This window comes from Thermobia domestica, chromosome 6 (assembly GCF_964235325.1).
Source record: "Thermobia domestica chromosome 6, izTheDome1.hap1.1, whole genome shotgun sequence".
In the NCBI taxonomy this organism is placed as follows: Eukaryota; Metazoa; Arthropoda; class Insecta; order Zygentoma; family Lepismatidae; genus Thermobia; species Thermobia domestica.
Window position 1 is genome coordinate 286,512,820 of NC_137459.1, and position 14,358 is coordinate 286,527,177.

The 14,358-nt window shown below is 33.0% G+C and overlaps 1 protein-coding gene across 2 annotated transcripts in view; it reads right to left on the reverse strand.

Annotated features, from left to right (window-relative positions):
* Positions 1–14,358, reverse strand: part of LOC145688518 (endosome/lysosome-associated apoptosis and autophagy regulator family member 2-like) — a 120,892-nt gene that overhangs the window by 17,492 nt on the left and 89,042 nt on the right. For both annotated transcript variants that reach the window (XM_081762868.1, XM_081762867.1), the window contains exons 9-12: positions 9,159–9,404; positions 7,453–7,706; positions 1,440–1,581; positions 534–736 (exon numbers count right to left, since the gene is read on the reverse strand). In XM_081762868.1, coding sequence (XP_081618994.1) covers positions 534–736; positions 1,440–1,581; positions 7,453–7,706; positions 9,159–9,404 — 845 coding nt within the window. The remainder of the gene's footprint in view (positions 1–533; positions 737–1,439; positions 1,582–7,452; positions 7,707–9,158; positions 9,405–14,358) is intronic.

Genomic DNA, 14,358 nt, shown 5'->3' on the forward strand with positions numbered 1-14,358 from the left:
TTTTACTTAGGGAAGCAGTAAGAAAGAGAACAATCCGTATCGTGAAGGAATCGCGACCGAAGAACTCCCCATCTGAAAGACCATTCTCTAAGAGATTCATGTAGATTCTCGTGAATAAGCTTGTTCAATCGGTTCTGACTAAACTAAACAGGCCGTCCAAAACGAAAGTTTGTGAAGTCAAATTTACCCTCCTCAAAAGTTAAAAACCATTCCTGTGGAATTCATTTAACAGTACTGGCTTCTGTATACACAGCATAAATGTCTCGAGTAGTTTGGGCAGTTTTGAAACAATTAAAAACAAATAAAAGTAACTGTCGAAAATATTCGTTTCTTTCTGCTTAGTACTCCATCGTTGTATGACAAAAAGGAGAAATTGTAAATAAACTTTGAAAACAATGAACAAAAATATTATAGGAAAGATTAAAACAGAATAAAAAAAAAGCACTGTTTCTTGATAGTTTAAATAACATTGAAAAAGTGAAGAAATTTGTCTGACAGGCATTTTAAATGATCCGGTTTCCAAATTAACTTACATGGGTGTTGAGTAATAAAAATGAAGATCGTTGGGATATTTGGAACTGATGAACTCTTCAATAACACTTATGTTCATGTATGAAGTGTCTTTGGTGACCCCGATCAAATCGTCTCCTAATGTTACTGATTGTGTAGAATACGTGGATCCTTCATCACCCCATTTACTTGGCACGATTGTAGAACGACAAACCAATGATCTAGTCTGAAATTAAAAAGAAAGAAAATGAAAAAAAAAATCTCATTATAGTCAAAAACAGTAAGGACAGGCAAACCAGTCATTGTACACTGAATATACTAAGGCAATATCAAAATATCTTCAACTAGCACTCACAGGATATAGTTTTCGACCTTTTTATCATGGTTATATGTTATATAAGACAAACAAGAATTAAACGAATGTTGATATAGTCATTGGATGTTAAATAAAACAGTTTTGAAAGAAACATACTATTGTTGACGACTATACATGAATATGTTTGAAAAGATAATTCATTTTAAGATTATGCACAAATTACTTCATTTATTCTAAAAACAAACATCATGTGGTTCGGGTTCCACGTTAATCAGTAGATCCACGTCTCATATAGCCTCGCTGCTAAAAGAGACGTTAAACTCAAATCAATAAAATCTAAAAACAAACAACTGTTAGATACTAAACATAGTGTTAAAAATCACGGGACTTTTTTCATATTTAAATTTAACTAATACTTGATCTTGCTAAGAAGATGATGAAATAAGATGCAAAAATAGTACAGAAACAAGCCATTAAACAACAAATAGTATATCTTTAAAATAATATACATATGTATCAAATTAAAACGTAAAAAACAATTAACTGTTAAGGTGTGTTCGTGAGGAAAGCATCTATGTACTGTTCAATAAAGATAACATGTTTATAATCTTACCTCCGAGTTCTGATCCTCTAGTTGGTACGTGAAGTTATTTGAGCATTGGGCTAATGCTGAACCACAGAGATTAATGTTAAAGATGTGATAATACATGTTTCCTGACGCAGCAAACAGAGGACTGCCTTTCACCAGAAATGTTCTGCAGGAGGAAGAATGTTGTGATAAATGACTTCTATTACTAATAATACCCATAAACTATTGGCTGATAATTGCACTTCAAACAAATTTAATTTGAAAATAGTTTGTTGTTTGGAGGGAAGGGGGGGGGAGATTTGTAGTTAAAAATTAATGTTTTGATGAATGGAATCCCTGTATTGGATGTCAAGTTAGCTCTACTTGAAGGATTTTTGAACGTTACGAAAACGTCAATCAAGTTGTAACATGCTAATGCTCTCTCTCTCTTTTGATTGGCATTTTCCGCTTCAGTTAATGTTGGCTCGCTCATCTTCAGAAAAACGTTTTGGTGTGGCAAACTAGATATTAAAATGTCAACCTTTTTTTGTTTACTTTTGAAGTGAATGGATGATAGGAAATTCATATCAATTTTCAAATAATTACGCTATCTTGAAATTAATTATCTAAATCATCATCATAATTTGATCCGAGAACACATTTTGCAAACATGTTTCGCATTGCTGTGACATTTGCGGAGTCCTCTACACTAATATACATCTGGAATAAAGGAATCCTGAAGCGGGAATGGAAAACAAACTACACAACAGAAAATCGTAGATACTATCCACAACATTATGAAAATAAACTGTAAGCATTTCATCAGGTATGAGGAAGACAACAAAAAATTCAAGAACAAACAAATAGTTCTTTAACACTCATGAATTCCAGAATCACTAATACAGTGTTCTATCGAGCAGCTTCACAACTACATTATATATATATATATATATATATATATATATATATATATATATATATATATATATATAATTTTATTTTCCCTTCTCTCTTATTTTTACCCCTCCCCTACTAGATAAAGTACTTAGCAAAACCTCCTATAATTACTTAAAATTCGTTATTTAAAGTAAATGTAAACACCGTAAGTTCATATGTTAGTCTTCCCAAATTTATCAACTAACACCATCTACCTATACAGTTAAAAATATAAATTTACCAACATTGTTCATTGGTCTATTAACAAATCAAAATTCAAATATAAGTTTCAAGATAACGTACTATACAGATATTTATCAATTTCATGGGAAAACCTGAAGAAAGTGCAGCTTAGTGAGTGGAATATTACCGCGTTCAACGCATCACTCAGTCCCGCGAGAGAGGGTGGGCACGGAAATCTGCACCAGATTTGTATCTCCAAAACAGACCACAGACGTTCAGTTATGTCAAAGTCCGGGAATTGGGCAGGTCAGGGGAGGTGTTCTTCCTAATATTCCTCGAGCCACACCGCAACAGCTTCAGCTGTTTGATTGGGTGTATTATCATCCTAGAATGTAGTGTCATTTCCCGGAAACTACATGTAGACCACATGATGCACATAGCCCCCTAAAATAGCGACATAATCACGGTCAGTGACGCAACCCGTAAGCGTAAGCACGGTCCCACTGCAAACCAGGATATAAAGGCCAAAACCATCACAGAGCCACCGTCAAATTTCACGGTTCGGCGCAGACACTTCGGATCACACGCTTGTTTGGGCATCCGCTACACAAACACAGTCTGTTGTTTGAAATAAGATGACAATGACTCATCCGAGCATATCACACGTTTCCAGTCATCAGCGGTCCATGTTGTATGTTCATGGAACTATTGCCGTCGTGCTAAAGTGTTACAGTCTTAGCGGATATAAGCTATTTTTAGGATAGACATGAACAAAAACACAATCTAAAACTTTACTTTGAAAACTGAATTACGCCACCAGAATGTACAAAATAAAAAGAATACTACACAAAAGAAATTCTGTCACAAGGCGCACGACAGTTCTGGATAGCAATCCGCTTTAATACCCGACGGGACCTGTCATTGACGGTTTCCTTTTCCTTAGCCGATGTGGTGTTGCCATGAGTTTTGTAGGTCGTCATCACCTGGGACACTGTCCTTCACACACACCCAACACACCAATACACTTGCCACTTTCATCACTCCCACTCCACATAACTAAGCGCTAACAATTTGCCTCTTTGGAGATCAGAGAGGTTGCCATTTTACATTATCATCGTCTGCTCAGTTCACTGCACACTGCCATTCTACTCTTCCTCGCGTACTACGGAGTTTATCCTAACACAATACCGCTAACGGCATAGCGGTCGCCACCTAGTCGTTACCAACCCATACATCTGATGTGTTTTCAACTTCAGGTGTTACCATTAAATTGATAAATAATTGTACGTACGTAAGGTGCTTCTAGGAGAGATATGGACAGAAACACTGTTTAGAATGTAGCTTTTGAAATTGAATTAACATCAGAATGTACAAAACAAAAAGAATACTAGACAAAAGAAGTTGGGTCACATAACTTACTGACAACCATATTTCACGTTGTGCAGGGATTCTCTTGTCTAGGTTTTTTTTTTTTTAATGTTCAATCTTGGAAGACTGAGTGCTTTTGTTTGACTTCTTTAAGGTGGATCACCACCCGGAAGTCAGTACATATTTTAGCTCATTTCCTTAACTACTGCGCAATGAAACGCTACATATTATAAATATTGCACTATAAGATAGAGTATTGTTTCAGCTACAGCACAAGACACTGTTTCATTTCATTGCGTCTCCTGATATCGAAAAATATAACAAATAAAAGAAAATATTTGATTTGTTTTACAATGAGCACACAAGATGGCACTTGCTGTTAGATCTTACTAGAAGTGCTCCGTTTCATGAAATGTTTATTTGTGTGCGTAAAGTACAATTTTAAAGTAACAATCTTATCACGAAATAGATATATTATTTGACCGTTTTTCGTGTTATGTTTCATGTTTTATTTAAATATTAATTTACATTTAAGGAAATAGATTTTTAGACGAAACTTGCGCAGAATGCCATAATGCGTTGTTGCCAAATTTGTACGTTTACTGTAGTAGTCACAATAAGAAAATTCCTGGATTCTAGCGTTGCAGCTCGAGAAGAGTAATTGCGGCAAAGGTCGAAAAATAATTTCTCCAATAAGTACCTAAGCAGATTTCCATGATTACTTCCTTTATTATCTGGCATCAGTAAACACTCGACACTATCTGATAATGCCACACTATTCAAGCAGCGTTTAGCATAGCACCGAGAACACCTAGTGATCCACCTTAATATGTTTCTGTTCGTAAATGTCAGGTAAATGACTATTATTTTGATTTTGATTTATATTTTTATATAAGGTTTAAGTTGTATTCCACTTTTCTCACGGGACCTTTTTGTTACATGGAAACCATGTAGGAATAGAAAATTGGAATGCTAGGTCTAACGGTAGACAGTCTATAGCTATTGATATAACAAACTGACTGTTTTTCTAATTTCTATACAGTATTGAAAGAATTAAAATGCTGACATTATTTTATAACGAAACTTACTAGGAGTTTTTTGTTCTTTCTTCTGCATACTGAGTGCATACAAATAGTATACCTTCTCCCTCCCTTCCCTATTTCTAATGCAACATTTTCAACAGGTGATTGGGCATAGTGAACAACTTATTGTTGGCGTAAGCTCGTAAGCTGTCTTGACATCTTGATGGTTCGAAAATTTGTCAAATATTGAATGTTAAATGTGTGAATAGTGTAAGGACAAGAAATGCAACTGATATTTTAAATATTATGTCACGTCGTGCACAGTAAGTATTGGATTAGAATTCCAGTATCATAAGCAAAGCATACGTCTACTTATGTGCAATATTTTCTAACTTTCTGGCTTTCATAAGAAAATTTTGGGTATTGTCACTCTTGTGTGTGTTAACAGGCATTTTAGTTAGAAACGGAATTGTAAAGACAATATTAATATCGTTTGCTTTTCTATTTATCTTTACTAAAAATGTTAGATCATTTCAGTATATTTATACTTTAACCCTTTCCCAGGCCGTGGGAAGTGTACTTTATTTTCCCACCAAATATTTTATTTTCAAATGTCTCTGGGAAGAGTTCTTACCATTTTAATGGGTATTGTAGTATTACCACAATTTGAAAACTGTTAGATTTCTGATCCTGCACTCGGATGGTCTATTATATCACAGTTTGTGACATGTAAATGTGCCAAGAAAATTACCTTATTAATGTTATCTATGAAGATTTACATTATAAATAAGTTTGTATTTGCTATTTGTTTGAGAGGGGGAAAAAAAGTAGAAAATTGGTGATTATTTTATAGTGACACCACAGGCAGTGAGAAATAACATTCAAACCACAAATATTTAATGATGAGACCAATCTTCCAAGAGATCTCACAAATTGTGATAAAATTTAAAGTTTAGGGCACATATCACATATCTGAACAACACAATTGATGGACGCACACAAAACATGCTGCGCTGTTAGGATTAGGATTTTAGATTTCTGGGCTTTCGGCATCTATGGTCATTTAGCCCGTCACATATGAGGGATGACGTCCCTCGGCGAGCACACTATCCAGGGAAAGGGAAGGAAGAAAGCGGCCTGGGACCTATAAGTTAGGTACCACCCCGGCATTTGCCTGGTGCGAATGAGGAAAACCCAGGAAAACCTCATTCAGGATGGCTGGCCTGAAAAATCTTTTTACACTTTTTCGGCCGAGTGATGCTGTGCTGTTGTCTATTGATAAAAGTATTGACATTTCGAAGATAGATCATCACTGGAAACAATCCATGTTCAATGGCGCTGATTTATCTATAACTTTGGGGAGAGGCCATTCAGATGTGTGTTTAGTTGCAGACAAGGGTCTAAGAAGGTATAAGCCTATATGAGGATTTTAATACAAATTTAATTCAAATTATGCCAAATATTATATATTCATAAAAAATGCATATTGCAATACATATAACAATAAAAAATACATATTCATAAAAATACATGAGGGTCCACATGAATATTGGGAGCCGAGGTCCCCTGACCTCCCAGGATCGGCGCTATTGTCCATGCTCTTGCAATCTGTGAAGATACAAGGTGTGGAGTCCAGCCGATTATCAAATTGGCAATGTGATGACCCTAGGTCTACCACAACTATCTCAAGGAAGAGCAAGGATAGAATAACTTGTCAGGTGAGCTGTTGTTCTGCTATTGCTTTATATAACTGAAATTATGGCATCCGAGCACTTCTGTCAGCTTCGGCAACGTTATCCAATTCGTGAATTCCTGAAAATGGTGGCATCATACGCCGTATTTCCTCGTTGATTTAGCAATCGTAAACGCGGCTGTACTCTAGAAATTAAGCAGAAGAGATCGGCGTTATCAAGACTAACCTAGGTTTCGTCTTTTGATAGCAAGACAAATGATTGCAGGATTCTTCGATCTCAAACATAACGGAAGGTCTCTTAGTTTCCTGAGGAACTAGAAAACTGTCCCAGAGAAAGTAAGGTTGAACAAAGTTAATGATTATTTATATTTATCTGCTTTGGGCAAAGCTTCCAGACGTTGCCAGTGATATTCCACGAAGAGTAACAGAACAGAAAACCAGATATATTTGCAAAACATGCAATTTCCAGCTGTGTATGCATCCATATTTAAAAAGAAAAAAAAATGTGGTTATTCCATGTTAAATTGTCTCATCAATGTTATCCGTGAAGACTTACATTATGGTAAGTTCTTTATCTACTATTTGTTTGCCTGAGATAAGAAAATAAAGAAAGTAAAAAATTGGTGATTATTTTATAGTGACACACTACAGGCAGCGGGAAGTAGTATACTCACCACAAAAATTTCCGCTAAATGACAAGTAAATGTTTCATTTCATATCCATTCTGATTCCAAGTACTCATTATTGTGTCATTTCTTTTCTTTTTTTCTTTTTCTTTTTTCTTTTTTTTTAACTTTAAGACAATTGTCCTCGTGACAGTAAATATATTAAGCTAAATAAAATAATCGAAACTTACCCTAGTAGTGACTGCAAATTATACTGCAGTCCATTGATATCAAAAGTACAATTGGCGGTTTGACATGAAATCCCATCAAGACTAATTAATCCTGGACCACATGGTTCACAAGAACTTCTTCCAAAAGCAAATTGCTCCGAAACTATTGTATTAGGGGGGCATCGAATGCATTTTGTCGTATTAGCTTCTATGTAGTGACCGGCTGGACACGGAATACATTGCTCATCAGTATTGTCATTATCATCATCTGTTTCCTGGATATAAAATAAAAATTGCTATCTATGTAAATTCTCATTAACGCATGAATAGATAAAACTTTCCACCAATTATACTTCTAGATTTACTTAACATACGTGGGGGTTAATGGAAAAGGAAAGAAAAAAAAAGTTCAATTATCAACTGAAAACATCAACCACAAGGTTGAGAGGAGCTAACTCAATAATAACCTCACTGAAAGTTTGACGAGCACTACAGTTAAATAGTAAACTGTGTCACATAAAATTTCACATTATATATACGTATTCACATATCTTATGCCAAGGTTGCCCAAAACTTGGTAATCTTACATTTTAGATATAACAGTTCTTTGAATCCACGGATTGTGTTAATCTTACATCTACGAAAAAATCAATTCGTATTATTTTACAGTTTCATTTGAAGAAGTAAAAAACAATCCTTTTATTTCATGTTGTTGTTTGTTTAAAGAATTCTTGCAATAAACGTGTAGCTCTTTACACATATAAGAATGAGCTTTTGAAGTGAATTGTTTTTGTATTGTATCTTATTTATGAAATGAACTTTATATATAAGATATATAAAGTTCATTTCATAATTTTAGAGAGATTTTGGAGAGAGAGGTGTAAGAGCGGAACCCATACCATATTTCCCTCTACAAAATCTGTTCCGCCGATACATCCCAACTCTGAAACATGGTTATTTTGATAGGCAGTGTACTAGTTTCTCCAATATTTCTTTAACCGCATTTGATACCTCTCATAGTTTTCGAGATATGCAGCCTCAAATTTACGTACAATTTTCTCGATTTCGGCGTCCCGTAACTTTGAATCAATGCTTTTTTTGCTTTATGTTGATATGGACTTTCTTTTTCTTTTTCTTTTTTTGGTTTAGTTGTGAGGATTCCACCAATGGATTTTGGGTACATAATAAATGAACACCCTATAATATATATATATATATATATATATATATATATATATATATATATATATATATATATATATATCTTAATGATCGTATTTTGCTTAAAATCCATTAATCCAATATTTGAAATGATACTGCGTATACAAAGTACTTATGGGTAAATTTTCCAAGGATACCATCGAGCACCAACTTCTTGAGACAACTAGAAAAAAAAGTTTGAGCAATGATCTATTTTCAAATACAAATCTAAGTTAGGAATCCCAGGTATTATTACTATGGCGCTGACTGGTCTGATGGTGGTGGAAATTTGTCTCTCACTGCTATTAATTTACACAATTTATGATTGACAATTCAGGAAAATTCTTTAAATATTGGTCAAATTCTGCAAAGTTTATGAGAACATTAAAACCTCTCGCTGCATTCTCCTGTACTGGAAGTTGCATAACTACTACCGTGAGTACGCACGTTTTATCAAATTAATCAATGAAGTTATTTTTATTTAAGGAATTATGCATGACATCGGAAATAAAGCAACTAATGTATACCTGATGACAAGGTAAACACATCGCTGCTCCTCCGTCTATCGTGTTTGTAACATTAATTGCATATATTTTTACTGTATCCAAGTCTACTTCCCTCTCTAAATCAATATCGTCATCTGGAGCATCTTCAACTCTAAATGTCCAGCTGAAGTTATAGCTATCATTTTGCATTACTGAGTACGTGAAATCTTGCTTCACGTGGCGATCTGTCCAGGTTTTGAGAACGGTTACTCCTCTGTTACGGGAATTCTGGAATTAAAATAAATATGCGTAAGAATCAAAACAAAACAGGTAACTTGTAATTTTGGTAAGCTATGTGAAGTATTAAATGCACAATTATTGCTCAATAATGCATAAATATTTGTAAAACATTATAACGTATATTTCAAATTAATAGTAGTAAAAACCATAATAAAATGAGGCTTTAAATAATGGTTCCGACGACAATATAAATCAACGATGCGTAAGTAAATAAGAGAAATGAGATCATTATTTTTGAAATAAAATTGCAAGAAATTTTATTGAAATGAACAATAATTCTAAACCAATATTGAAGTCAATGATGTCAGGAAAAAAAAATGAAAAGAATATTTACAGTATATGTTTCAGGTGAATTTAAAAACATATATCACATTTGATGTCACCACTCAGTGCGACTTAAGAACACGTGAATGTAAAGAACTTTTACTTCTTTCTTAAAAGTAAAAATAAAAGCAGCTCCTCTAGAACATGTGAATTTCGGTGTTGATATTTTTTAGCTTTGATGTACGTGTAAATTAGGAGGGTAAGGAGGGAGCCATCAAATTTTAAAGACTTGAAGACACACACAGTTGATTTATAGGTAATTACTACTCTACTTACAGATTGTGATGAGGAGGGAATGTTTCAAATGTAGCCTCTGAGTAGATATATTTTCTATGTTGACAAAAAACATGAAGTAACTTCAGATTATGGTAAAGCCAATTGAATGGTAAGTGGAAAAAGGAAAACATTCCACACCATACTTTCAAAAAACCTAAAACATATATCACCTGGAAATACCGTTACTTGCACAAAAAATTGTATGGGACATATTTAACGTATATTAAGACGTTCCATTTTCCAAAATTCTAAAAACGTAATGAGAATGGATATTTTTCTTCATTATTTTTGGTATATTCTTTTTCCACTCACCGATTCAGTTATAGTGGCACAAAATCTGTTGATGTTATGTTTATATTTTCATTTATTCTGCGTATAGACATACTTGCGAATTTGAAATGTTCTTAAGTAGATCCTTATATGACTTTAAGGGTGTAGTACAAAAATTCAAGTGTTAGCGCCAGACAATTAAGATTGTGTAATACTAATATTAATTCTATGTATTTTATATTCACAAAAGAACTTTCAACTTCTTTAGCTTATTTATTTTTATTTTAATAATAATAATAATAATAATAATAATAATAATAATAATAATAATAATAATAATAATAATAATAATAATAATAATAATAATAATATATTTATTTAATTATTGATGATGATAAAGACCACAGCCGAGGCCAAAATGGTCATATGTACAATAATATACAATAAAAGATTACGAGAGAAATACAAACAAAACGAAACAAATTAAAAATACATCAAATCATCTCGACAAAATACAAATAAGGAAAATAAATAAAAATTTTACACATAAATTTGATACAGACTAAATTATAAAATAAAGATATAACATAACCTCGATTCAGTAACTATTAAATCAAGCAAAACGTTTTATTAAGAAATTAAATATATTGAACATAATAAAAAAATAAATTACAAAGAGATTTTAAAATATAATACACATAAACAGATATAAACAGGGTAGGTAAAGCAAAGACAATGAAAATTCAATAGACAATATACCAAATCATAGTGAATTTTGTATATTTATTAAATAAAACATTCCAAATATTGTTTTTTAGTATTGTAAAATTCGAATCAAAAAAATCAATTTTAAGAGGTTTTTTATTTATATTGTCAACAATAGTAAATAGGGGAGAACCAACCAATTGATTGTTACATAGTAAAGAACGGTAAACCCTAGAATTATACAGGGGAACTTTGATATATAAATATTCAATTAAATTCACTTTAGCGTGTATTATATCATGAATAAATTTGATTTGCCTTAAATCTCGCCGAACTTCAAGAGCTAGTAAATCCAGTTTAGCAAGAATCTCCCTGTTAGTCATGTCGTGTAATTTAAATTTATATTTTAACCAAGCCAAGAAAGAAATCTGGATGAGTCCCAGGTTTCTTCTAGCCTTGGAAACCATGGTAGAGACATGATGATCAAATAGTAACTTAGAGTCCATCATAACACCCGTCTTTTTTGATTGAAACAGCTTGAATTGTATGCTGATTTATTGAGTATGAAAAATAAGATATATTCGTTTTCCTAGAGAACGATATAATTTTTATTTTGTTCATGTTCAAGGGAAGTAAATAATAATAATAATTAATAATAATAATAATAATAATAATAATAATAATAATAATAATAATAATAATAATAATAATATTTTGTTTGTAAATGTAACGCTAATTCCTAACACTTAACCATCACTGCTCCACTACGTTCCTAAGGACAGTGCAATATTTAACATGCTCTACTGCCAATCCACATGAAGTATACTATCATTAACACTCACTATTATATGAAAATAATAATACAAGTACATATATAAAATCCTCAAGTATTCCATGTCAAGCAATATATAATTTAGTAATTAAGCAGTATGAACACGGTGTACACTACAGATAGTTGTTTATTCAACACAGTCTGCTTTTAAACTATTAATTAACTATAAACTAGAATCAAAAGTGATTATTTTAATTCACGAAACGTTATTGCATATACCTACAACTAGATACCTCTACGGTGCAGATATATACCACTGTAGGTATACGAATAAAAAATAATCACATATATATCTCGCCTTTTGGGCAAAATAGATCCTTAATATCCAGCCGCGTAACAACATTTCAAATATAGGAGGGGGCAAGTCTTTTAGTTGCGCCCCTCTCTCAACAGCGCCCCCCCCCCCATCACAGCGTGTAATTAGCACTAATCTTTACAGTATTACTGTTATGTATTTTTTCGTGTGTGCGGGAAAATAATTGTAATTTACGAAAACAGCTATACATTTGAAAAATTAAAATATTAGACTTACTTGAAGTAAAGACAGTTTCTTCACCCACCCAATGTAATCATTCAACACAAGAATCGTACATTAGTAAAACTAGTAGATCTCATTTGATTTGCGTCGGGATAAGTATGAAATACAGTTTACTATTAATTAATCACTAAATAGTACGACATGATTGTTCCGTATACGTTCGGCACTAAAGCCACATTCTAACTTTCCAGAACTCATAGGCTGAAGGCATATCACAACCACAATTTTTTTTCTAAAGTGATCAACAGATTCTCACAATACACCTACACGCACACTTTTTTTTTTTTAAATTTTACTTTTACACCACATTAATCTTCAAATGTTTCAGTACATAGATTGACCTACACTTTATATTGATATACCGGGCTAGAGATGCAAAATAGCCGGATTTTTGAGACGTGCTTTATTTTCGTTAAAAGAAAAACGGCTTTTGGAAAGAACACGGAAATTTTCACTCTTTTGATACAACTAGCATCTCATAAGTCCCACGTTGGTTGTCTAACCATGATATCAAGTTCTTGAAATTTATACATCTTGAAATGTATTGTTTGGGTTGCTTAAAGTCAAACTGGCAGACAAGAAAAAGTATCACACAATTGTTTCAGATACTCTTCAATACCTAATATTAGAGCCGAAAAGGCTTCATAATTTTGTTCATTTTTCAGAAGAAAATGTTTCACTAATAGCAACAGCATAATATGATTTAGTTTAAGGAACTCGAGCAACAAAGCTTAGTGCGGTGGCTCTTACCTTTTATTTTTCTTCAGAATACAGTATTTTTTTAAAGTTAGAGTATGATGGGAAAAGAAAGCTGGAACACACTGTTGTTTCTTCACTAAATATGAAATATTAAGAGAAAAAAATCCCAAGCCAAAAAAGCATGGAAAAGATATTCGTTTTTTTAAAAAAGTTTTTTTCGAGACCTTAAACCACCATTTAAAACAGTTATTGTTCCCACCACTAATTTTTCACTAAACTTTTTTTGTCGTTAAACATTATTCGAAGAACTGTACAAACAATTCGTTCGAACTAGAAAACCCTATACATTAACCCTTTTGAGATTTCCACATTTTTAGGTGAATGGTTCATACCCCGTTTTATTGGGAATGAAACAGTTTTTTCCTAATTTGTAAATTTCCCTAATATGTACCTAAGGCATTAAAATTCCTGTCCAAATTGGGAAAAAAGATTTTTTTTTAAAAAAAAAAGTCCCCATTTCCTGCAAATTTCTTCCCTCCGGTACACAACACGGACATGCGAGTGTTACTCCCTCCCCACCAAAAGAAACCTTTGCTTCACTCCAAACAAAACGAGATATGAACCATGATACTGGGGTAAATAGTCTTGGTGATAAAATTCATTTATACTATTTTTTCCTAATGTCTACTATTGTTATTCAACAAGCTCTAGTGTTAAGACTCTTTAACGTAGGATCATGGTTCGTAACTCTTTGTATTTGTAATAAAGGAATATTTCCAACTGTGCCATTCAAATTTCCCCATTATGTACCAGAAGGGAAAAAATCCTGCTCAAATTGGGAAAAAGATATTTTTGTGAGGAAAAAATCTTTTTGAGAATTTCTTCCCCCAGATACATGTTAGTGCCATAGCAGTGGTACAGTTCGAAACGTTACTTCATGACAAACAAAATGAGGTACGAACCATGGTCCTACAATGAACATTCTTGACGCTAGAGCTTATTGAATAACAATACATTAGTAATTATTACCCAAAAATGGGGAGGGAAATTTAGTAAATCAGCTCTAACACCAAGACTATTTATTCTAGGATTATGGTTTGTACCTTTTTGTTTGTAATGAACCAGTGTTTTAAATCGTATCACTTGCATGTTCATATCATGTACCTGAGGGGAGAAATTCCCGCCCAAAATGTATAAAGAAAAGCGGGAAATTCAAATTTTCAAAAATTAACTTTATCGGACATTTATCTCCTCAGGTACATGACAGCGCAAGGGTAGTGGTACTGTTGGAAACATTG